Genomic DNA, 22,361 nt, shown 5'->3' with positions numbered 1-22,361 from the left:
CCTTTAAATCTGTGTTCACCTGTTGCAGAGGATTGCAGCTTCAGTCATTTTTGGTCAATGTTTTGTTCATTGAATTTCTCTCCTCCAGGGTTTCCAAGGTAAAATGGGTCCACCTGGGCCTCCTGGAGTTGTGGGACCTCAGGTGAGTTCTGGATTATTATGTAGACTTTTCTTATAATTCTTTGTGATCAAATCAGTTTTTCAAACACTATAATTTGTCCTCTTTCCACGTTTTTTCCTCTCCTATCCCCATCATCTCAGGGTCCATCTGGAGAGACCGGCCCCAATGGTGAGCGTGGCCACCCTGGACCCCCAGGTCCACCTGGAGAGCAGGGACTTTCTGGTCCCTCAGGGAAGGAAGGTACCAAAGGAGACCCTGGACCCGCTGGAGGCCCTGGTAAAGATGGGCCACCAGGTCTGAGAGGCTTCCCTGGAGAGAGAGGACTGCCTGGAACTCCTGTGAGTATGACCAAGACAATTATGAGGTGCTGATACGGTTGGCTGCCAGGTGTTTTTAACAAAATGTTTTGCCTGCATTGATTGGTTGGATAGAAGTTAATTGGTTAAAATAATTTCTCAGATTAAGAAATTATTATTGTCTTTTCTTCTAGGGAGGAGGAGGACTGAAGGGAAGTGAAGGACCTGCTGGACCCCCTGGACCTGCTGTAAGTTCAAAACCATCTGAAAATTGAATTATCTAACTCCAACTCATAGGATGAAAAATATCACTATCATATCTTGCTGGCTAGCTAGCTTAAGTTTGTTGGATGTTGTAATGATATTGTTTCAGTTGGTCATAACTGTACTGGTACAGCCCATTAGGAATGAAGTATTCATGAACACCTGCTGTAGTCTGTAGTGTCTTCATGATATTGTACTTTTCCAGGGATCTCCTGGTGAGAGAGGTCAAGCTGGTACTGCAGGGCCTGTTGGACCTCCTGGCAGACCTGGCCCTCAGGGGCCTCCTGGACCTGCTGGAGAGAAGGGAGTTCCTGTGAGTATTTTGGAAATGTTTATCTAATGAGCAGTTGTGCATTTGACTCATTTGTTATTTTTAAAGACATTTAAAAACATTTTAAACTGTTGATTTACATCTTTACTCTTTTGCTCTTGTTTAGGGTGAAAAAGGACCCATTGGCCCGGCTGGTCGTGATGGAGTGCAGGGCCCTGTGGGTCTGCCTGGCCCTGCTGGATCACCTGGAGTGCCAGGAGAGGATGGAGACAAGGCCAGTAATTCTAAGTGACAGAGTCCAGAGCAAAAAACGTTGTAGTTACTTTGTTAATCATTTAGACTGACGTACCATAAAGTACAGAATAGTTCTGATGGTTATTTAGTTATGCAGCCTCCCTGTTTAACAAAGCATGATGGCCCATCAATCTTAACTTTGTCTTTATTGTAATGGGGTTTTTTCTGTGTCCTTACAGGGTGAAGTTGGAGAGCATGGTCAGAAGGGCGCCAAGGGAGGAAAAGGAGAGCATGTGAGTGGTGCTGACTTATTTAAAGCCCAAGATTTATTCCTGATCAGAAATAATCAGAAATAGATTGTGTGGATAGAAAACTGTGACAATGCAGTTTCTCAATTTATCTTTTTTATTGTTTTGATATTTTGCTAATTGTCTGCGGGCCTGATTTTTGTTTGTCATTAGGGTCCTCCTGGTCCACCAGGGCCAATGGGTCCTCTTGGTCAACCTGGACCCGCTGTAAGTACAAATCACTGATTCAGTCAATGTCATGATTAGATGAAAAAATTCAGTTAACATATTCTTATTTCTTTATCTCTTGTGCTTTTGTGTCTTTTTTTTTCTTCTTCTTCTTCTTTGGTGTAGGGTGCAGATGGAGAGCTTGGGCCAAGGGGCCAGCAGGGGCCTTTTGGAGCTAAAGGTGATGAAGGAACCAGAGGATTCCCAGGCGCCCCAGGACCCATTGGACTGCAGGTACAATAAACAGACATGGAAACCTGTATTTATTCTCATTTTAGATTTGAGTGTAAATATTTAGATGATCTTGAGCTAAGCTGCAAAGCTAAACTCAGTCTTTGTCTAACTGTCACTCTTTCTGTCCTGCAGGGATTACCTGGACCGCCAGGTGAGAAGGGAGAGACTGGAGATGTTGGCCCTCTGGTGAGTAAAACAATTAAAGACATCAGTTTTTATTATTGATTCCGTGATATCTTTTTTTTCACAATTAAATTATAAAGTCGATAGAAGCCTGAGCCTCTTTATTTTTTCAGGGTCCTCCAGGCCCTCCAGGTCCCCGTGGCCCTGCTGGACCCAACGGTGCTGACGTGAGTGTTTACAGCCCTTATTTATATAAAATGCAGCATTCACTTCATTGGTTACACTTTCAAAAGCTGTTGTACAGTAGTCACTGCTACTACTATAGTCTTAATAAGTAGTCTTGTAAATTAGCACACACACCACTGCCACAGTTTATATTTAAAATGTATCATCACATTATATTTAGCAGCTCTTGGTTTTAAGATGATAATATTTATTTAAATGTGAATGTTTCAATATTTTTGTCTGAATATTTTGTGCATATTTTACAGGGTCCTCAAGGTCCCCCTGGTGGTTTGGGTAATCCTGGACCTCTTGGAGAGAAGGTGAAGACGGCATTATATCTCGATGAGGTTTATTGTGTCCTAAAAAACTGAATCTGTTTCAACCCGTCCTGAGGACTAAAAGAGAATCTGTTTGTTCCACAGGGAGAGCCTGGTGAGGGTGGACCACCTGGAATCGGAGGGGAGCCAGGAAAGAAGGTGAGTGTCTGACCATACAGCTTTGGGTTTGAGATATAAGGAGACTTTTCCTGCACTGAAAGGTTGATAGCATTCATGATTGAAGAAAGAGTTCTGTGCTCCTGTTGCTAGGGTCCTCGTGGAGAGCGCGGAGAGAAGGGAGAAGCTGGACAACCTGGAACTGGTGGACCTACTGGAGGCCGAGGACGACCCGGAGATGACGGGCCCAAAGGAAACCCTGTAAGACACATTTAATGAAATACACACAAACCATCCCACTCACAATGGCACATCACTGAATTGAGACTCCGCTGTAAAAGGAGCTAAGTTGTTTGTTTTCCTCTTTTTTATTACATAAATTCAGATTACATTTTGATCTTGTCAACTAAATAATGTTGTTTTCACCCCCATCTTCAGGGTCCTGTTGGTTTCCCTGGGGATCCTGGTCCCCCTGGTGAGCTTGGACCTAGAGTGAGTATCCATTTTTTTTAAAAACATGTCATCATTTTTATTAAACACTATATAAATATTATTTTCTTTTGTTGTTGTGGCTACACAGCTGTCAATAGTTCAATTCAGCCCATTCAATTCACATAGTCTTGTGATTCTTGCTAAACTGAACCATGATAAGATAACACACTAACCCTAATCTGCTTTACTTTAGGGCCAAGATGGTGCCAAGGGAGAGAGAGGAGAAGATGGCGAAGCGGGAGAATCTGTAAGTCAAATAATGCAGCAGTGCAGATATTTGAATGAAGTGTTAAAAGTCGTAGTGTCCTGAATCTGCTCTCTCTGCCTCCCGTTGCAGGGTTCACCTGGACCTCCCGGGGAGAACGGACCTACTGGCCCCCCTGGAAAGAGGGTAAGGTCGCTGTCCTCATTTGAGAGGCTCCTGATCCTAACAGGGAATGTTTCAATACGAGCAGCACTGTGACAGTCATGAATACATCACTCCAGCATGCATTCACTCTCTTTTCTTAAATGTTACATGCTAAAGAATCATTTGTGTTTCTGTGTAGTGGATAGGACTTTTACATTCTGTCGCATTAATCCCGTTTCATCAAGTCAACCTTTGTGGTAAATGTTGAAGATGTGTCAAAGCAATGCTGCAGTAATACAGTCTAAATCTGATATTAATTTGTGTTAGTGTTAGAAGAGAAGCCTTAATTTGATATACACGGTCAGTAAGAATGGAAGACTGTCTTTGTTTCAGAAATAACAGATGTGTGTGTTAAAGCAGTGTCATGTGTTTTTACTTGCCAGGGTCCAGCTGGAACCAGAGGGCCAGAGGGACGTCAGGGAGAGAAGGGAACTAAGGTAAGTTCAGAGCTTCTCAGTACTTTTGTAACCGTGGTTCTATAGAGAACAGACTAACTTTGGAAATACTTCTTTATTAATGATTTATGTCATGGTCATTTACAGGGAGACCCAGGTGCTGTTGGTCCCCCAGGAAAGACTGGTCCTGTTGGCCCACAAGGTGTGCCAGGAAAACCAGGAACAGAAGGTCTCAGAGGACTTCCTGGATCAGTGGTCAGTAAAGATAAATTTTTTGTGACTGTGAATGCAACCACTTGGCATATTAGAGCGTCATGCATTTATGCATGATGTGTTGGATGACCACAACCTTTTAACTGTGTTTCTAAATGTGTTTCAGGGTGAGCAAGGATCTCCAGGACCTTCTGGGCAGAAAGGACCACCTGGGCCAATGGTAAGATAACAATGCCTTTTATCATTTATGAGTACAGTGCTCCCAGATAAGAACATCCTCTCACTGGCTTCTCTTTCAATCCTCTTTCCCTCTCTTATCTCTTCACCTTCTGTTTTCCATATTTCTTCCCCTCACCAACCACCTCATTGCTTTCTCTCTCTCCACTTCCTTCTCTTCTTCTCCTCCTGCAGGGACCTCCTGGTTTGCTTGGCCTGCGAGGAGAGCCCGGTTCAAAGGGAGAGAAGGGACATCCAGGTCTTATCGGTCTCATTGGACCCCCAGGAGAGCAGGGAGAGAAGGGAGACAGAGGTTTGCCCGGCCCTCATGGATCAGGCGGACCAAAAGGAGAGAATGTAAGTCTTGCTTCTTTTAAACGGCTTAGAAAGGAGCAAGTTAGTGACATTAACAATGATAAATATAACACATGTAACCTATGCTCACATGTAATATGTCTCATAACAGGGAATGGCTGGAGGCACTGGACCCCTCGGCCCTGCTGGTCCTCCTGGTCTACCTGTGAGTGCCAGAACTTTTTCCCATGACTTTATCTTTTCGTCTTTCTAAACATCATAGTAACAACTCATTGCAAACCCCCAAAAGGCAGTCACTGTCTTCAAACTAAAACCTCTATCTTTCACAGGGTCCTCAAGGTGTCAAAGGAGCCAAAGGTTCTTCCGTGAGTACTTTTAATGTTCTTTGTACCACACAATATGAATTAAATTGATCTTGAAGACTGCATCAACTTGGTTCTGATGCTGTATTTGTTTTTGGTTTCCCTCCTGTCTCTACTGTGTTTAGGGAGGAAGTGGTCCAAAGGGAGAAAAAGGTGTACCAGGAACTCCTGGACCTCCTGTAAGTAGTCATCCATCATTTGTGAAAGAAAGACATTTAAATGTCTCTCTGCTCACCGATTGTGCCTCATCCCAGATTCTAGGTTCATTGATTAAGATGTAAAATTGCTTCCCAGGGTCCTCCAGGTGAGGTCATTCAGCCCCTACCCATCCAAAGGAGCCCCAAGTCCAAGCGTTCCATCGACGCCAGCCAGCTGCTCTCAGATAGCGACCCAGACATGCCTGCATCTGATGCCACTGGCACTGAGTTCCTGATGGGCAGTGAAGGCATGGAGGAGATCTTTGGCTCTCTCAACTCACTTCGACAGGAGATTGAGACCATGCGTTTCCCTCTGGGTACCCAGGACAGCCCCGCTCGCACCTGTCAAGATCTGCACCTCAGCCAGCCAGACCTCAAAGACGGTAAGGGATCAACACAACCTAAACTGATCCTGCCTAATGCTCATTGTAATAACGCCTGCATCAGGTTTTGGTCCTGGTCCTAGTCAGGCGGTCATTAAGTCAACATGTGGATGATGCAGACTGAAAGTTAATTTTTTCATTCCTTTTTACTTCATGACTAGACCATGAATTGGTTTTTAGATTCCCTAGAGTTGTGACATTTAAATTCTACTCTCTCTGAACCCTTCTACAGGAGAGTACTGGATTGACCCCAACCAGGGCTGCTCCAGGGATGCCTTCAGGGTTTTCTGTAATTTCACTAATGGAGCAGAGACATGCCTATACCCCAGCACCAGCATCAATACGGTCAGTAAACCACAAATCAGCAACACTTTAAAATTGGAAACAGAACGCTCGAGTGACATAGTGCAAGATAGGAAATACACTAAACTAAATATGTAAGGAATACAACTGAATTATTTGGATTTAAAAAATGTGCAAACATTAATCAGTGTTTGGGAGAATGCAATCTCAGGTTTCTCCTCTTTAGAAACTATGTCTCCTGTTGCTTCTGCACTCTGCACGTTTTAATTTGTGCAAAAAGTAGCATACAGTGCTAAACATGTCTAACTATACATATAACGTGATGTGGATTATTCTGTTGTCAGGTAAAGATGAACTCCTGGAACAAAGAGACTCCAGGATCCTGGTACAGTCAGTTTGCCACTGGCAACAAAGTAAGTAACCTTCTCTGACACCAAGACCGGTGCTCAAACATTTGTATTAGAATCATAGTTTAATTCTTTACTTTGATCATTTCTTCCTCATCATCGATTGACTCTCCCTCACTCTCCATCCCCTGAATCCCCCCCCTTCCTCTTCCTCCCCCTCTACCACCCAGTTCTCCTATGTGGACTCTAATGGAGAGCCTGTGGGTGTGGTCCAGCTTGGCTTCCTGCGTCTCCTGAGCATCCAGGCCCGTCAGAACCTCACCTACCACTGCCACCGCTCAGTGGCCTGGGCCGACCAAAGCGCCAAGAACAGCTACCACAGAGCGCTGCACTTCCAGGGTGCCAACGAGGAGGATCTTAGCTACGAGACCAACCCTTACATCAAGGCCTTGGTCGATGGCTGCTCTGTGAGTTTGAACTCATAAACCAAACTACCCTGCTGAAAACCAACAAATGCTTTTTGCTAATACAAGTAGAAGTGATTAAGTTTAGTTATTAAGTATCAACAAAAGGAAAAACCAATCCCCAAACACGTGAACATGCTCCTCCTCACTTCAAGTGAAATTATTGGAAAAGCCTGCAACAGACACACGTATCAGATGATAATGTTTGGATGTTAATTCCAACAAATACAACAAAGAAGCTGCAAGAATATGAATGTTTAACAAACCCATGCTGTATTTAAAATCCACAAAATATAAGGCAAACAGCAGACCCTTTTTAACTACTTTTAATTCCAATTTCTGACACGTGTCTCTCTCTGTCTCTCTGCAGTATCGTAAGGGCTTTGACAGGACAGTCCTGGAGATCAACACACCACAGGTGGAGCATCTCCCTCTGCGGGATATCAAGGTGTCAGACTTTGGGGAGAGCAACCAGCAGTTTGGCTTTGAAGTGGGACCTGTCTGTTTCCAAGGCTAAAAACACACACAGATCATGAAAGGAACAACACTACAGACACTCAAGCATACACACACACACACACGCACTTCGAGACACATTTATATATATATTAGAAAAAAAACGAACATGCCCAGTAATTTGTAAATTAACTTGTAAATGATATAAACACACACACACACACACACACAAATCATCAACACACTGACATACACAGATGCGGTTGTGAGACAAACACGCGCTCACACTCAAGTGCCTGGGAAAAGCAACGTCCTCCCAACAATCAATGGATGTCAGAATAAGTAAAGAGGAGAGAAACAAACAAAAAAAACTCGCAGAGAAGAGACCATCGTCTGAGCGCACGACCGCGAGAAAGGAAGAAAAAAGCCAGGACAGAGTGTTTTTGGAATAAAACAGTGTTTTCTTCACCAGCAGCCAAAGAGGCCGGCCTGAGAACGAAAGCAAGCCGGCGACATGAGACATGAAGATCCTTGTCTCCTATCCCCCTCTCACTCCTCTCTCCTTCCCGCTGTCTCTCCCCTTTTTTTACCCACTCATCTCACTTGCTCTACCTCCTGCCTCCTCTTCCTAAAAAGGGTCACACCCAAACATTATTTCCATTTCTTTAATGGTTCACACTGTGAGCAACAAGGCTGATAGTCACTCTTTAAAGATTAATCAGAGGGGCCGTCTGCATACATGATGTTTGAAAAGTTCAACCCTTCTTTGGTGAATCAAGTGGTATACTTATTATCTATTCTGCACTTGTAAGCCAATAGTCCTGCTCATGATGCTAAATCCAACCAGAAGACTTAACTCTTGGCAGAAAGTGACAACCAGTGTTGGCAAGTGTTCAGCTGAAATCTTCTGTAAGAGCTAAGACGTCTGGTCATCAACAGCCAGTGACTTGTCGGTCATGTTGCCCACATTGAAAACACTGTGTAACTCTCAGCTCTTTTCTTCTTGTGTTAAAAGGAACCAAAGATATGAAGCCACCGGTTTCCACTCAGAATTTAGAGTGACCTGACCAAGTGATACTTTGCTTTTTAGATTGTTCTGTTTGTTGTTTTAGCAGCTTCTCTTCATTGTTATCTTTCAATTTCATTAAAACAGTCAACAATGTGATTCACAGCTCATACAAATAGTGAAAGGTCTTTCTGCTGTTATGCAGCAAGGATTGTAGACTCCAGTGCGACACAGAGTTGATGCCTTGTTAGACCGGGCTGTTTCCTCTATGATCAGCAGTAAGTGTCCTCTAATTGTTCACTTGTTAACATTGAGCAATAGTTGTCATATACAGTGAGGCCAAGAAGAAGATTTGTGGAAACTTAGATCAGTGATTTAAAAGCCATTATTTTTGTAAACTGTGCTAAGCCTGATGCTGATGTACTTGCATGCTACTGGTGCCTTTAAAACAGCTGATTCTTTAAATCATGGATCAGGCTTTAAGGGACACTATCCCACACCAGTCCAGTATTTTTATTGAGTCTCTTTTCTGGGTACTTCGATCAGTGTTTTCAATCCAAAACACGTTTTCTGATTTTGCATCAGAGAACAGAGAACCTTTTCAAGGTTCAAATATGTTTATGCAATTAAAATCCCCGCTTCCATCTTGTTTCTTTTTTCCTACAACAGCCAATAAAACGTAAGCTTTACGAAAAGAAACTGTGTGGCAAGGTGCTAATCATACAGAAATATAAGATTTTAGTATTCACTTTCAGTCCTTTAGTCTCTTTTTACAATTTCATGAAGCTTTTTACTGGGGAAAATGTGCATTACATTCCATTTGTACAGAAATAGTGATATTCTATTGTATTTATTTAAACAAACAGGGTGCTTTGAGATTAAAAAAAATAAGACCACCAAATATTCCAGTCAAATGTGGTATATTTCATTTGTATTTATTTCCTGTAGCTGACACTCAAGTGGTCAAGTGAAGCGAGCGACTAAGACGTTCAACTATCTGCCAGCCTGAGCTATGGTGCTTCTGTTCACGCCCTGTCCAAACTCCTTTTGTAAAACCAAAGAATCTGTGGCCATATTTTATTACTTCCCTTTTTAGTGTTTTCATCAACTGTACTGTGCTGTTAAATTTTGCTTCCACTGTAATGATTAAATGGTGACTCTCCAGCTCTGTCACATTTCCTTGTCGTTGCTACTGTTTGACTTGATGTCTTTTGGTTTCAGTCTCAGCTTCTCACTTAACTGGGCTCTTGAATGCATCACAGAAATGCAGTTTACTGGGTCAGTCCCCGCAGTGATCAACATTGAGGTGGTAAAAATATTGACACACAATACCCTGATCTTTGACATTTCTGAGACCACAGTGGGTAGGAGAACGTTTGTGAGAGGGAGGTGACATCTCTGTCTGCCACCATGAGTGGCTATGAGATGAATATTTGAGGGATAGTTTTGTTTTGTTTTTTACTGTTTTTCCTGTTTTTTTTAATGTACCATGAAAACTGGGCGGGATGGCTGAAACCTTGAAAATATTAAATCTGACCCTGAGATTCTCCAGAAAGAATGACCAAAAACATTTGTTTCTTTTGTTCACAAAAGGAACACGACAATATGGTGCTGAAAATAGAAAAAATACTATTTTATAATGTGTGTAAGTATTTTTTAAATTCTTGTTTCTGTAATATATAATCTTTTAAAAGAGCTGCTTGACTCTTGTTTTTCTTCCTGACATCTATCACTCATAGTTTCGTTGCCTACAAATTACCACAGCAGGTTGCTGTCTCCCATTAGTATAGGCAGTTTGTAGTTAAACATATCACCAGCCTTTAGACCTCATCTAAATGTGTCATACAGATTTATATCAACACATATATAGATATTATATTTCATGATAAATGAAAATGTGGTGTTTCCATTTGCATTCATGCTTCTTAATTATCATGTACTTTTACCAGGCTTCCAAGTCATGTTTTACTTTTGGAGCTCTATGGATACTGTTGTTGATTTTTTAAATGTTTTTGTGTCTCATTACTGATCAATCATATTGATATATATAGATTGTTAATACTCGTCCACCAGTAGGAACCAGTCAGCGTTATTATTCGTGACTATTTAAAACTAAAACATGTTTTTTCGCCCAAGGTTGGGCAGTCAAGCACAATGTTTTATTGTAGTACGTTAGCTAAATGTATTTTTACAAGATAAGCTAATATTAGTGACCTGTTTGCACACTTGTTCACATGATAGAATTCAATCAAAAGGACAAATTATGTGATGAATACTGTCTTTCATATTTTTATTTAACCATTACACCAATCAGGTTTTTAAATGACCCATCCGCCTCTTAGTGAATTTAATTATGGATTTTGATCTGGAGGTTTTTTCCTGCAAAATTCACCCGATTCTGCAAAACAGCGCCATCTTGTGACCAGTTGAAATTCCTTGTCATTGCAGTCTCAGAGAGTTTCATTTATCCTCACTAGTACATGACATGAAATGACCATAGACTGTGTGTGGATATATACGGCCTATGGATAGGACAATAACAGTAGTGCATATTTTTAAACATCTGGATTTAACCTCAAAGATTTACAACCAATGTGGACTTTAAATCTTTAAATCTTTCGGTATATCAATTCTAAACTTGATGGAACCATATTTATCTTGTTTAAATGCCCCAAACCTAGACTGTACTTTAAATATGTAGCTTATAAATTAGGAAAAAAAGGAAACACATTTTAAAAATCTATTCAAGAGATGCTATTCTTGTTTGTTTTTTTGTAAGGCTGCAAAAGCGTGACATGTATTTTTATGTTTTACTATTAGTTAACCATCTTCTAATATTTTGAAAAGGAGAAGTAAACTTTTGTGTCCCTTTCTGGCTCATTAAGACAGTTGCCCCTCATTTCTAACACCTAAGTTGCATGTTAAGCTGCACCAGTATTTACAAGCCTGCAGCTAATTTAAAGATCTTGAGCAGAGACTGCATGAAGGCAGAAAAATGCAAATTTTAAAAAGCTAAAAGAACGGTCATATTTCTCAGAACAATGAGCCTGAGAGCTAAACAAGTTAGCCCACACAAAATCTGGTTTAAGAGATCAGAGAAATGCAAAAAAGCTTTGGTGGAGCGTCAGAGTTGTCCGTGAAAATGTTGTGTTGAACATTGAAAATTGGAAATTATTATGTGGGTTTAACTGACTTGTGAAAGGCGTCGTTTGAAAGTTATACCTTCATGGTTTCAAATCAATTTGAGCATTTTTATACAGAAAAAGTAAAAACCGTTTTATTGGCTCAATAGTTCGCTTTACATTGTATCATACATTTAGTCCATTCAGATCTTAAAGATATTATTAGCACCAATCATGACTGAAGATTAAATAACAAACATATCCTAACCAAACTAACGATGATGGAACTGGCCTCTCATCAGTCTTCATCTGTCGGACAGACGATTCAGCCCATGAAAAGTCCACCTGACAAAGACAGAAGATGGCTCTTAGTAACTCACCTTTAAAACGTGATTTTGATTTTTTTTCTCTGTGATCATTGAGACTTTTAAAAGCGACTAATATCTTCCTGACTATTAACAAAAATTACCTTTTTACAGCACCTGTCAGATAATTAAATCAAAGTTTACCTGTGACTTCAAGACTGGTTCCTGTGATGTATCGAGAGTCATCTGAAGCTAGAAAGGCACAAACGTCAGCTACCTCTGGAGGAGCAAAAACAAAAGAAGAAAAGTGATGACAACTTTGAAACTGAGCATGTCAGAAAAATACAAAGAATCAGAATACTTCACATCCCTTCCTCTTTATGTCAACATAACACCTTCAAAAGAAGTGAAGGTGCAGAGGAGGAGTGGAGCATGGAAGGAGTATGTCATAGTATTTGTGTGTCATGAGAAAATGTGTTGTTGGGACAGCTGTATGAGATGCAAAAAGTATCATCATGAGCAGAGAACGGTACATATTCTGCACATTGTTAAGTTATTAATGCATTAGAATAACAACCTGCAGTGAGTACAATTCAATGTGATGTTAAAGAAGCATCCTCACTGACCTGCAGGGTCACCCATTCTCCCCAGAGGCACCAAAGACTTCATCTGAAACAGAAAGAGGGTTACCCTGTTAGCTACGATGAAAGTGTTCAACCAAATCCTCCTCCATATCCATAAACCTTTACAACCAACACCTTATAACATTCACAGTAGATCAGTTTAAGCTCTCGGTTTGATTTGCTGTTCTTTTTAAAGACTTCTGCATGCACCCACAAAACCGCAGATCCATTTCCTGCTGATGTAAGATTCATAAAAGACGACAGTTCATAAACCTGTCAGGAACTGAGCCCACTGTCAACAGATCTTCATTTAGGAGCTCTTTTAGTACACAGAAGGCTTAACTCTTGTATCCTAGAGTTTTGTCTTTATTAAATTGACACTTAGAAGGTGAAGAGTACACAGTTAAACATTTATGATGCGACACAGGCTGTAATGGCTGCAGCAAGATCCCTGCCCCTGAGCAGTGCATCCACCAGATTCAAGATCTTAATGAGCCACATGCTCATACAGACGGGCTGTGAAATACACACACTGTAATGCATGTGCATGTTTAAGACACTAAACACGAGTGAAGGGAGGTGCCCACTTGATGTACTGGCTCTGCACATCTTCATGTCTGGGTTGTGGAGGTCATTAAAGGTCATGTGGTAAGCTGCATAAATTAGAAGTACAGCGTAAACATTAGGATGAAGGCGGGGTAGCTTCTCCTTTTCATCAGAGCAAAAGTACCTGGTGTTTATTTCAAATTCTATCAGGCTAAGATCTTCAGTCTGCGTGGGTGTTTTGTCTGAAACCAAAGAAAAAACAGCTGTTTAACTTTGCAGAATCTGGAGGTTGATTGTCTCTCCATGCCTGGATCGGTTGATTGGTTTGTGCACGGGCTTCGCTCCGCCTGTTCCAGACCCTTTAGTGCCATCTACTGGAGCGACTAACTGTTTTTATACCTTAGTTGAAGTGGCAGATTTCTTGGCTCACTTTAAAAATGTCACTTTGCTAGTTAGAGCTGCTCTATAGTCCTGACGCGTGTCCACTGTCATTCACAAAAAATAATCAGTCCACAGCTCATTCTCAGTTTTATTCCATTAGTCAGAAATTCCAACACTCCTTTCGGTTTTCTAAAATCTTCCACAAAGAACGACTCAGAACAGGCTTAATTTAAGCCTTTCTGTCACTGTCAAGAAACATTCATCATGACGCTCCAACTAACCCAAACAAAGAAACAGTTCACACACACCTGTGCCTCCTGCCCTGTGTAATTGCTGGCCCCACCCATAACCAAAACTCAGCAGGTGAAAGTTCTCAACTTAAGTTTAAATCTTGAAAAAAGTCAAAGTAAAGCAACTTCACTTTTAAACTTAACAAAAACAATCTCTACATTCTTCAAAGTGCTTCAGAGTAAAGGTTCTTCATGTAGACGGTGGGTTTGAGTTTGTCTCTGTGCTGAAGGACTTCTTTTTCTGATCCTGATTCGAATTTAAATGCAAATGTAATTAAAAGTCAACTTTTTAAAAGAGGTGAATAATGATCAAATTTAAAACTTTATCAAAGCATGCATCCATCTTTCCCTGTGTGTGTGTGTGTGTGTGTGTGTGTGTGTGTGTGTGTGTGTGTGTGTGTGTGTGTGTGTGTGTGTGTGTGTGTGTGTGTGTGTGTGTGTTTTGTACCCTGCTTATGACCCTCTCTGGAACTTTCTCCGTCATCGGAGTCGTTATAAAACCGGGCAGGACACAATTACAGCGAATCCCAAACCTAGAGGAACAGAGAGAAGGAAAGTGAATGACTCCTCCGCCTGTTTTTCTTCAAGTACTTTAAACTTTCTCACATCCTCTGCGTCAGGATGTTTCCCCCGAGCTTCACTCTCTCCTCACCTGCTGAGCTCTTTGGCTGCCGTCCTGGTCAAACCCTCCACTCCAGCTTTAGAGGCGGCATAGTTCACCTGTCCAAGGTTCCCCACCTGCAAACATGAACCACACAGACACAAGGAAATAAGAAATGAAGGAAAGGAGATTCAAAACTCAATAACAAGGTTTTTCTCTCTTTCTCAGAGTTCATGGTGTTTTTAAGAATGCAAAGATGACTTTTTTATTTGTTCCAGCATGTTTTTGTAACTTATGTTTGGAAAGATGCTGATACGAAAGGTTTACCAAAACAATCCTGGAAGCATCCTGTTATTTGTGTGACACGACTAAGACAGAAGTTAAAGACTACAGGATTGATTTTTTTGTAGTTCAGTTATCTTTTTTGGATTCGACTCCTCTTTGGAGTTTGGGCTGAAAATAAAGCTGAGTAACTTCTAATGTCTGGGGACACTCCCACTTAAAAAAACTAGGATGAAAACTGTGAAATAGGAACTGTACACCTGCAGTTATCTCACCTTTCCCACGATGCTGCCCACAGTGATGATGGATCCTTTGGGTGCTCCACAGGCTACCAGAGCCTGAGCGACAGCCTGAGTGATCAAGAAGGAGCCCTGAAAGAGACGCAGGAGGAGACACAGATCCACAAATCATTTCTCTCAGTTCTGTTTGATGTTGTTGATTTACAGTTCAGTGTTTCCTGTCAAAATGTTTTGGGTCCAGTTTTGTTCACTGTTTATATTAATGACATTGTTTCCTCTTTGAATGGTTGTCAGGCCCATCTCTATGCAGATGATGCTGTTGTTTATTGCATTGCAGATTCTGTAAAATTAGCCATGGACAACTTGCAACTTGCTTTTAATACTCTCCAACAGTCACTAATTAATCTTAAACTTGTACTGAATGAAAGTAAAACAAAATTCATGTTGTTCTCCAGGGCCAGAAACATAGATGATGAAAATGTACACATATCCACTTTAAATGCAGTTAAAATAGAAAGAGTCACTGAATTTAAATACCTTGGTATATGGCTTGATGAGAATCTAACATTCAAAAGCCATATAAACATTCTTGCCACCAAGCTAAAACAGAAAGTTGGTTTCTTGTACAGAAATAAATCCAGCTTCCCACTGTCTTGTAGAAAAAGAGTTGTTGAAGCAGTGTTTTTATCTGTTTTAGATTATGGTGATGTGGTTTATAGACATGCTGCAGCTTCAACACTAAAACCCTTGGACTCTGTTTACCACTCTGCTCTCAGATTTATAACTGGTGACAGATATGACACTCATCACTGTGTCCTGTATGAGAAGGTTGGTTGGCCCTCTCTTGAGCAAAGGAGGAACAAACACTGGCTTTTATTTATTTTTAAAGCGCTTGTTGGAAAGCTCCCCACCTACCTCACAGACTTGTTGGAATGGATTTGCGGATCCTATGGGACTCGCTCTTCCGATTGGCTCATTCTGAAAATACCACGAATAAATACTGAACTGGGTCGATCAGCATTCTCCATTGATGCTCCTAAATCATGGAATACCCTCCAACAGACTTTGAAGCTGAGATCCTTTCCATCTCTTGCAGAGTTCAAGACCTTGATCTCTGACGACTGTGTCTCAAACTGTATCTGTTTTAATTAATCTATTATTTTGTATATGATTGTGTTTGTTTGTTTGTTTGTTGTTTCTAATCTAACTGTGATCTCGACGACATTGGAAATGAGGGAAACCTCAATGTCTTTTCGAGAATAAATAAAGGTTTTGAAATTAAGATGGAGAAACAGGCTGAAGCAGGACTATCTGTCTCTATGAAATACACACGATGTCTTTGTTTCCTCTAAGCCGGGGCGACTTCTGCACGCTTCTTCACGAACTCTGACTGTGTTTGATCAAAGTTTAAGATCCCGGCTGAAATGGAAAACCTTGAGCACCAACATATTTCTACTGACCAACAGATTTATACTGCTGCTTATTACTAATCACTTAAATACAGAGTCAGGCTTTTTGTCCCTGTCAGGATCCTGTAGGAACTGTGGCTCCAGTGAGCTGATGGTCAGTAGTAAGTGGTTAACAGGTTTTAATTTCATCCCCTGAAGCCTTGCAGATAACTGGTTCACCCTCATACCTTCAGGTTGACCTGGATGACTCTGTCGAAGTGTTCCTCCTCCATGTTGAGCAGGAAGTCGTCCTGAGTGATGCCTGCTGCGTTCACACAAACTGAGGGAGGCTGAAAGTAATGAGTCTGTGGAGGAACAGAGCAACAACATTTAGAGAAGGAGAAACAAACTCACCCCTTCAGCACGATAACAAACAAACAAGAGAGGACAAATGTGTTGCAGATTCTGACTTCAATGGAGACGCAGGTTGTGTTAAGGTGTTTGTTTCAGGCTGTAACACACACACCTGTATATTTGTGACCAGCTTCTTCACGCTGTCTTTCGATGACACATCCACCACGGCCGCCATGTGACCCTGTCCTCTGAGGTCATTCTGCAGGCTCACCAGGGTCTCGTTGGCAGACTCCTCGTTGACATCAGCGACCACCACCGAGGCGCCCTCAGAAGCAAAGCGCTGACACACCGCCCGCCCAATCCCACTGCCTCCTCCTGGATGAGAAAAGAGCAGCAGGATGTCACATGAGAGTCTGACAGCATGTGCAGATTAAAACACTTCAGAGGGGAGACTGTGTGTGTGCAACAAGTCCGTCTCTGGACGTACCTGAAAGAACAGACACACAAGACAGGGCGCTGACTTGGTGGGTCAGATTTTCAGTTTGATTAGTGCAGTAATTTAAGGTTTAATGAGCAGATATGAATCATGTGAGCTAGAAATAATGTGAATGAAACTCTTCTCTTTGCCTGATTCTCCTGTCCTTAAAAGAACGCTGGTTTCTAGAGTTCAGCATCAGAAATGAAGGAGGACAAAAACATACTTTATCGTTCATTTTAAAGCTTTACTGTTTATTAAATCAGTGAAGTGAGATCATTATTGTGCAAATGTTTAAATGAAATGTAGATTTTTTTCATTTCTCTGCTGTTGATGAATGTGAGGAGAAATAATTGGGGAGTTTTGGTCAAACAAAACAAGACATAGACTTTATACTTCAGGACATTTTGCCATGTCTTTCCCTTTTAAATGGTAATTTCACTGATAAGAAGTCAAATCCAAAAACTTTATGACAGACCAGTTTGTTAAAAAGATAACTTCATGTCGACAGCATAAAAAAACCTGATGTCCAATCAGCTGTTTCACCTTTACTCTACATTCATATCATAGAAACTCACCCAGATGCATGAACTGCAGGAAGAGAGGTATTACTTTTTAAATGTCACTTGTAGATTGAGTTAGAAAAATGAATGCCACACTTTATTTCATCTTGCACAGTTCAAGAGGAGACATTAGTTTGTCAGAAGGTAAGACATCTGTTTGATTTGGAGCACTGAGAAAGACTTCTTACAAACAAACACCTTGAAGAGAGACGCAGGAGCTGAATGCTGCTTTATTTATCTCCCTATAAACTTAAACAATCCATGTAATAATAAAAAACACATACCAGTGACCAGAGTCAACCTTGATGTGAGCCTCACGGCAGCCGCCATGTTTCCCCCTCTGTGTTGTTGCAGTTCTCATGTTGTCCACTAGGTGGTTCTTCTTCTTCTTCTTCTTCTTCTTAGTTGTAGTTTATTGGAGGTTGGCAAACCAGCTTATGGGCGCATTACCGCCACCAACTGGACTGGAGTGTGGGACAGGAGATTTTGGGCAGTAGAATAAATTAAATTAAAACAAACAAACACTAAACCAAATAAATAAATATTAAATTATTTTAACTAAGCCACAATCACTTATAAACTAAGATCACAACAATTCAAGTGATGTTTTCCAAACTCTGTCTCAAATTCAAACCGGAAGTATTTCAGTTGCTTTCTTGTAAAGTTGCTTTCAATGATTATAAACTACGTGATACAATCTCATTCAATCATAATTTTGTTTTGAATATAGTAAAATATGATAAATAAAATGATTCAGATTAAATAAATAATTAACTTTTAATCTGGTTTATATTTAAATATCATCGTTTAGTGGACAGGACGATCACTGTTGAGCTCGAGACAGGTTGTTTACGGTTGTTTACAGCACAGAAACGGTACATGTCGCCCTCTAGTGGCCACAGTCTGTAACTACAGCGGAAGTAGAATCAAGCTAGACAAGCTGAGACGGCAGAACTTCCGGAGTAGCTTTCAAAATAAAAGTATTTAAATGTTGTCTTTCAGCGGTGCACGTGCTGTCTTTTGCCACATAGATATGTTTGTATGAATCTTTATTAAAACGTTTAAAACATTATAAGACAAACACAAATTTTAAAACTTTATAAAACTCTGTCTCAAATTCAAACCGGAAGTATTTCAGTTGCTTTCTTGTAAAATTGCTTTCAATGATTACAAACTACGTGATATAATCTCACTCAATCATAATTTTGTATTAAATTTAATAAAATATGATTAATAAAATGATTCAGATCAAATAAATTATTAAGTTTTAATCTGGTTTATATTTGAATATCATCGTTTAGTCGACAGGGCGATCACTGTTAAGCTCGAGCTCGAGACAGGTTGTTTACGGTTGTTTACAGCACAGAAACGGTACATGTCGCCCTCTAGTGGTCACAGTCTGTAACTACAGTGGAAGTAGAGTCAAGCTAGACAAGTTGAGACGGCAGAACTTCCGGAGTAGCTTTCAAAATAAAAGTACTTAAATTGAGGACATTGTAGTTGCGCTTTGTGGCCACCAGAGGGCAGATTTGAGTTAAACGTACTTGCAAACATGAATCATTGTCGAAGAAAAGACTATAAATTGGGAGTTTACAGCGTGAATATAAACTCTAAAATGTGACAGATTAATTCTTTACCCACAAATAATATATAGATCTGTCTTTTTTTGATGAAATCACTTCAATATGACACACCGAGAGGATATCTGTCTGTATAGGTGAGTAAACAAGAAGTCTGGAGCATTATATGCATAATAAAAATGTGAAAGCTTTATAAAACATTAAACTCATTGTTGCATGCTTTGACTTCACTCTTTCTCATATTCTGACAGAAAGTGTTGAACTTACATTCATTTCTTGAAGCTTTTTTTGCAATCAAATCCTCTTTGAGGGTTCATAAAGTGTAAAATCAGATGAAGTAAAGTCAGAAGTTGATAAATGAACAGCATCATTACTTGGCAAAGACAATAGAGCTCAGCTGAATAGTAGAAACACTGAATCCTCTCATGTTCTGCAGAAAAATCAGTCACAGGATTTTTAGTGACAGCTGAACTACATCCAGTTTTCAGCTCAAAGGAACTTCTGATTAAGTGGACTAGGTTTTGGTTTTAGTGAAGCCACCTGAATAAAATACATCAACGAGGTAATCAGGAAGTCCACAATACGAGCACTTTCCATTATTACAGGCTACGTGATACAATCTCATTAAACAACTTTGTATTAAAATATAATACAATATGATGAATAAAATGATTCAGATTAAATAAATAATTAAGTTTTAATCTCGTTTATATTTAAATATCATCGTTTAGTGGACAGGACGATCACTGTTGAGCTCGAGACAGGTTGTTTGCGGTTGTTGAACACTTTTTGAACCCTCAAATAGGATTTTTTGATTGCAAAAAAAGCTTCAATAAATGAATGTAAATTCAACACTTTCTGTCAGAATATGAGAAAGAGTGAAGTCAAAGCATGCAAACAATGAGTTTAATGTTTTATAAAGCTTTCACATTTTTTATTATGCATATAATGCTCCAGACTTCTTATTTACTCACCTATACAGACAGATATCCTCTCGGTGTGTCATATTTAATTGATTTCATCAAAAAGACAGATCTATATATTATTTGTGGGTAAAGAATTAATCTGTCACATTTTTAGAGTTTATATTCACGCTGTAAACTCCCAATTGTCTTTTCTTCGACAATGATTCATGTTTGTTACAGACTGTGACCACTAGATGGCGACATGTACCAGTTTGATGCTAAAAACGACCGCAAACAACCTGTCTCGAGCTCAACAGTGATCGTCCTGTCCACTAAACGATGATATTTAAATATAAACCAGATTAAAACTTAATTATTTATTTGATCTGAATCATTTTATTCATCATATTTTATTATATTTAATACAAAATTATGATTGAATGAGATTGTATCACGTAGTTTGTAATCATTGAAAGCAATTTTACAAGAAAGCAACTGAAATACTTCCGGTTTGAATTTGAGACAGAGTTTTATAAAGTGTTATAATTTGTGTTTGTCTTATAATGCTTTAAACTTTTTAATAAAGATTCATACAAACATATCTATGTGGCAAAAGACAGCACGTGCACCGCTGAAAGACAAGCACGTTGCAGACACTCATTCACATGCTGTGCTAAGAGACTTCTTATTTACTCACCTATACAGACAGATATCCTCTCGGTGTGTCATATTTCAGTGATTTCATCAAAAAGACAGAAATATATATATTATTTGTGGGTAAATAATTAATCTTTCAACAATTTTAGAGCTTATATTTCCGCTGTAAACTTCAATTCATCGTTTTTTCTTCGACACTACAACGGCCTCAATTTAAATGCTTTTATTTTGGAAGCTATCCCGGAAGTTCTGCCGTTTCAACTTGTCTAGCTTGATTCTACTTCCGCTGCAGTTACTGGCTGTGACCACTAGAGGGCGACATGTCCCAGTTTGATGCTTAAAACAACCGCAAACAACCTGTTTCGAGCTCAACAGTGATCGTCCTGTCCACTAAACGATGATATTTAAATATAAACCAGATTAAAACTTAATTATTTATTTAATCTGATTCATTTTATTTATCATATTTTATTAAATTTAATACAAAGTTGTTGTTTTAATATTATTTGTGGGTAAAGCTCCACGCGCCAAGACGTTAGAATAGCCTGCCTGAAGATCTGGAGAAATTCTTATTATTTTGATGCTTTACTTATTTTTAAGTACATATATTTTTTGTTATTGGTTTGCATTAGTCTCCATTTAAAAATCAATTTTTGTTTTTTAATATGTTGAATGTTTTTCTACTATTTTATTTCTGCTTTTTGACTGTTTTCTGTCACTGTAGAGCATTTTGAATGCATTTGATTTGTATGAAAGGTGCTTTATGGATAAAAAATGATTGATTGATTGATTGATTGATTGATTGATTGATTGATTGATTGATTGATTGATTGATTGATAATTCACCCGTCTACATTTTAAGAGCTGGTTTTCTAACTGCAAACTTTGGCGTGAACCAGAGTTATATTGGTATTTTTTAACTTTCATCTTTCTGCTTCAACATTTGTTGATAATCACAAGGTGCTGTCACATTTGTCAGGTGTGCAGGAAATATAGAAAGCATCAGATATGCAGTCATTAGAGATTTTAAACTCACAAACAGCAGACACATTAAAGAGATGTGTTCTGGATGTTGAAAACTCTTCTTTCCTCGGGAATGATAGAAACACATGAAGACGTGTGAAGTTAAAATAACTCACCCGCCCTTTAGAAACGCAGATGAACAATAATAATAAAGTGCATGAGGGTAAGGCGGCATTCATTCTGACATCAAGTTTTTAATGTCAGAAACAGGTTTTAAATGTCTTCAGATGTGATAATGAGGCGTTAAGTAGAAAGGACTGACTTCATTTGTAGCTGAAATCTATTCAGCACATTTATAAACGTCACTGTCAGAAGAACCTAATACAACCATGGAGACGGGTAAGGTTAGTCTCTCACAGCACGAGTGAGAGAAAAGATTAAGTCAGCCTTTGTTTACTTTGAAGTGTGCAGGGTAAATATATGTGTAAATGTTTTGTTTAGGTCCCATCTGACAAACTGAAGAGAGTTTCACATGAGAGATAAAAGAGAAGATTGAGAGTAAATGTCAATAATGAGGAGAAGTCTAAAGTTAACTTGAAGAAATGGGTCTACTACCAGAAATACTGTCAGATGTTAAACCTCTCAATAATAGTTCATGACAATAAAAATAGAAACCCTGTCAATCAGGAACCGAGCTAAATCTTAAAACCTGCATGAGTTATAAACCGATTATTTCATTGTGTTTTAACTTGTTTGAAAGCAGAATGATCCAAAATTACCAACATGTCACAAAACATCCCCTCAGTCAGAGA

General features: G+C 39.6%; 2 protein-coding genes across 2 annotated transcripts in view; one reads left to right on the top strand and one right to left on the bottom strand.

The window, feature by feature from the left end:
• The window catches only part of col11a2 (collagen, type XI, alpha 2), a 69,810-nt gene extending 60,371 nt beyond the window's left edge, over nt 1-9,439 (top strand). Inside the window, exons 45-72 of the mRNA XM_034705718.1 lie at nt 89-142; nt 262-459; nt 612-665; nt 887-994; nt 1,119-1,226; nt 1,426-1,479; nt 1,648-1,701; nt 1,828-1,935; nt 2,068-2,121; nt 2,232-2,285; nt 2,550-2,603; nt 2,706-2,759; nt 2,871-2,978; nt 3,156-3,209; nt 3,403-3,456; nt 3,547-3,600; nt 4,002-4,055; nt 4,161-4,268; nt 4,393-4,446; nt 4,638-4,799; nt 4,909-4,962; nt 5,087-5,122; nt 5,245-5,298; nt 5,414-5,699; nt 5,932-6,044; nt 6,347-6,415; nt 6,580-6,816; nt 7,184-9,439. Coding sequence (XP_034561609.1) covers nt 89-142; nt 262-459; nt 612-665; nt 887-994; nt 1,119-1,226; nt 1,426-1,479; nt 1,648-1,701; nt 1,828-1,935; nt 2,068-2,121; nt 2,232-2,285; nt 2,550-2,603; nt 2,706-2,759; nt 2,871-2,978; nt 3,156-3,209; nt 3,403-3,456; nt 3,547-3,600; nt 4,002-4,055; nt 4,161-4,268; nt 4,393-4,446; nt 4,638-4,799; nt 4,909-4,962; nt 5,087-5,122; nt 5,245-5,298; nt 5,414-5,699; nt 5,932-6,044; nt 6,347-6,415; nt 6,580-6,816; nt 7,184-7,330 — 2,598 coding nt within the window. The 3' untranslated portion in view covers nt 7,331-9,439. The remainder of the gene's footprint in view (nt 1-88; nt 143-261; nt 460-611; nt 666-886; nt 995-1,118; nt 1,227-1,425; nt 1,480-1,647; nt 1,702-1,827; nt 1,936-2,067; nt 2,122-2,231; nt 2,286-2,549; nt 2,604-2,705; nt 2,760-2,870; nt 2,979-3,155; nt 3,210-3,402; nt 3,457-3,546; nt 3,601-4,001; nt 4,056-4,160; nt 4,269-4,392; nt 4,447-4,637; nt 4,800-4,908; nt 4,963-5,086; nt 5,123-5,244; nt 5,299-5,413; nt 5,700-5,931; nt 6,045-6,346; nt 6,416-6,579; nt 6,817-7,183) is intronic.
• Nucleotides 9,440-11,512: 2,073 nt separating this feature from the next.
• hsd17b8 (hydroxysteroid (17-beta) dehydrogenase 8) lies at nt 11,513-20,756 on the bottom strand. Its single transcript, XM_034705760.1, has 10 exons — nt 20,627-20,756; nt 17,729-17,908; nt 16,579-16,781; nt 16,301-16,417; nt 14,701-14,796; nt 14,195-14,280; nt 13,991-14,075; nt 12,329-12,371; nt 11,907-11,981; nt 11,513-11,742 (listed from the first exon to the last, which is right to left on the bottom strand). Exons 2-10 carry the CDS (start codon nt 17,772-17,774, stop codon nt 11,723-11,725), a joined length of 771 nt encoding a protein of 256 aa, XP_034561651.1. The 5' UTR covers nt 17,775-17,908; nt 20,627-20,756; the 3' UTR covers nt 11,513-11,722.
• Nucleotides 20,757-22,361: the final 1,605 nt, after the last annotated feature.

Source organism: Notolabrus celidotus, chromosome 16, assembly GCF_009762535.1.
Source record: "Notolabrus celidotus isolate fNotCel1 chromosome 16, fNotCel1.pri, whole genome shotgun sequence".
In the NCBI taxonomy this organism is placed as follows: domain Eukaryota; kingdom Metazoa; phylum Chordata; class Actinopteri; order Labriformes; family Labridae; genus Notolabrus; species Notolabrus celidotus.
Note: the sequence above shows the minus strand (reverse complement) of the source record. Positions and strands in the feature narration are given on the sequence as shown.

Excerpts from the sequence above, each read along its gene's own strand:
- hsd17b8 (XM_034705760.1), bottom strand. The coding sequence starts at position 17,774 with ATGGCGGCTGCCGTGAGGCTCACATCAAGGTTGACTCTGGTCACTG. Across the intron at positions 14,076-14,194 it reads GCAGCCAAAGAGCTCAGCAG|GTTTGGGATTCGCTGTAATT; the intron begins GTGAGGAGAGAG and ends CTGTTCCTCTAG. Across the intron at positions 11,743-11,906 it reads AACCAGTCTTGAAGTCACAG|GTGGACTTTTCATGGGCTGA; the intron begins GTAAACTTTGAT and ends TGTCTTTGTCAG.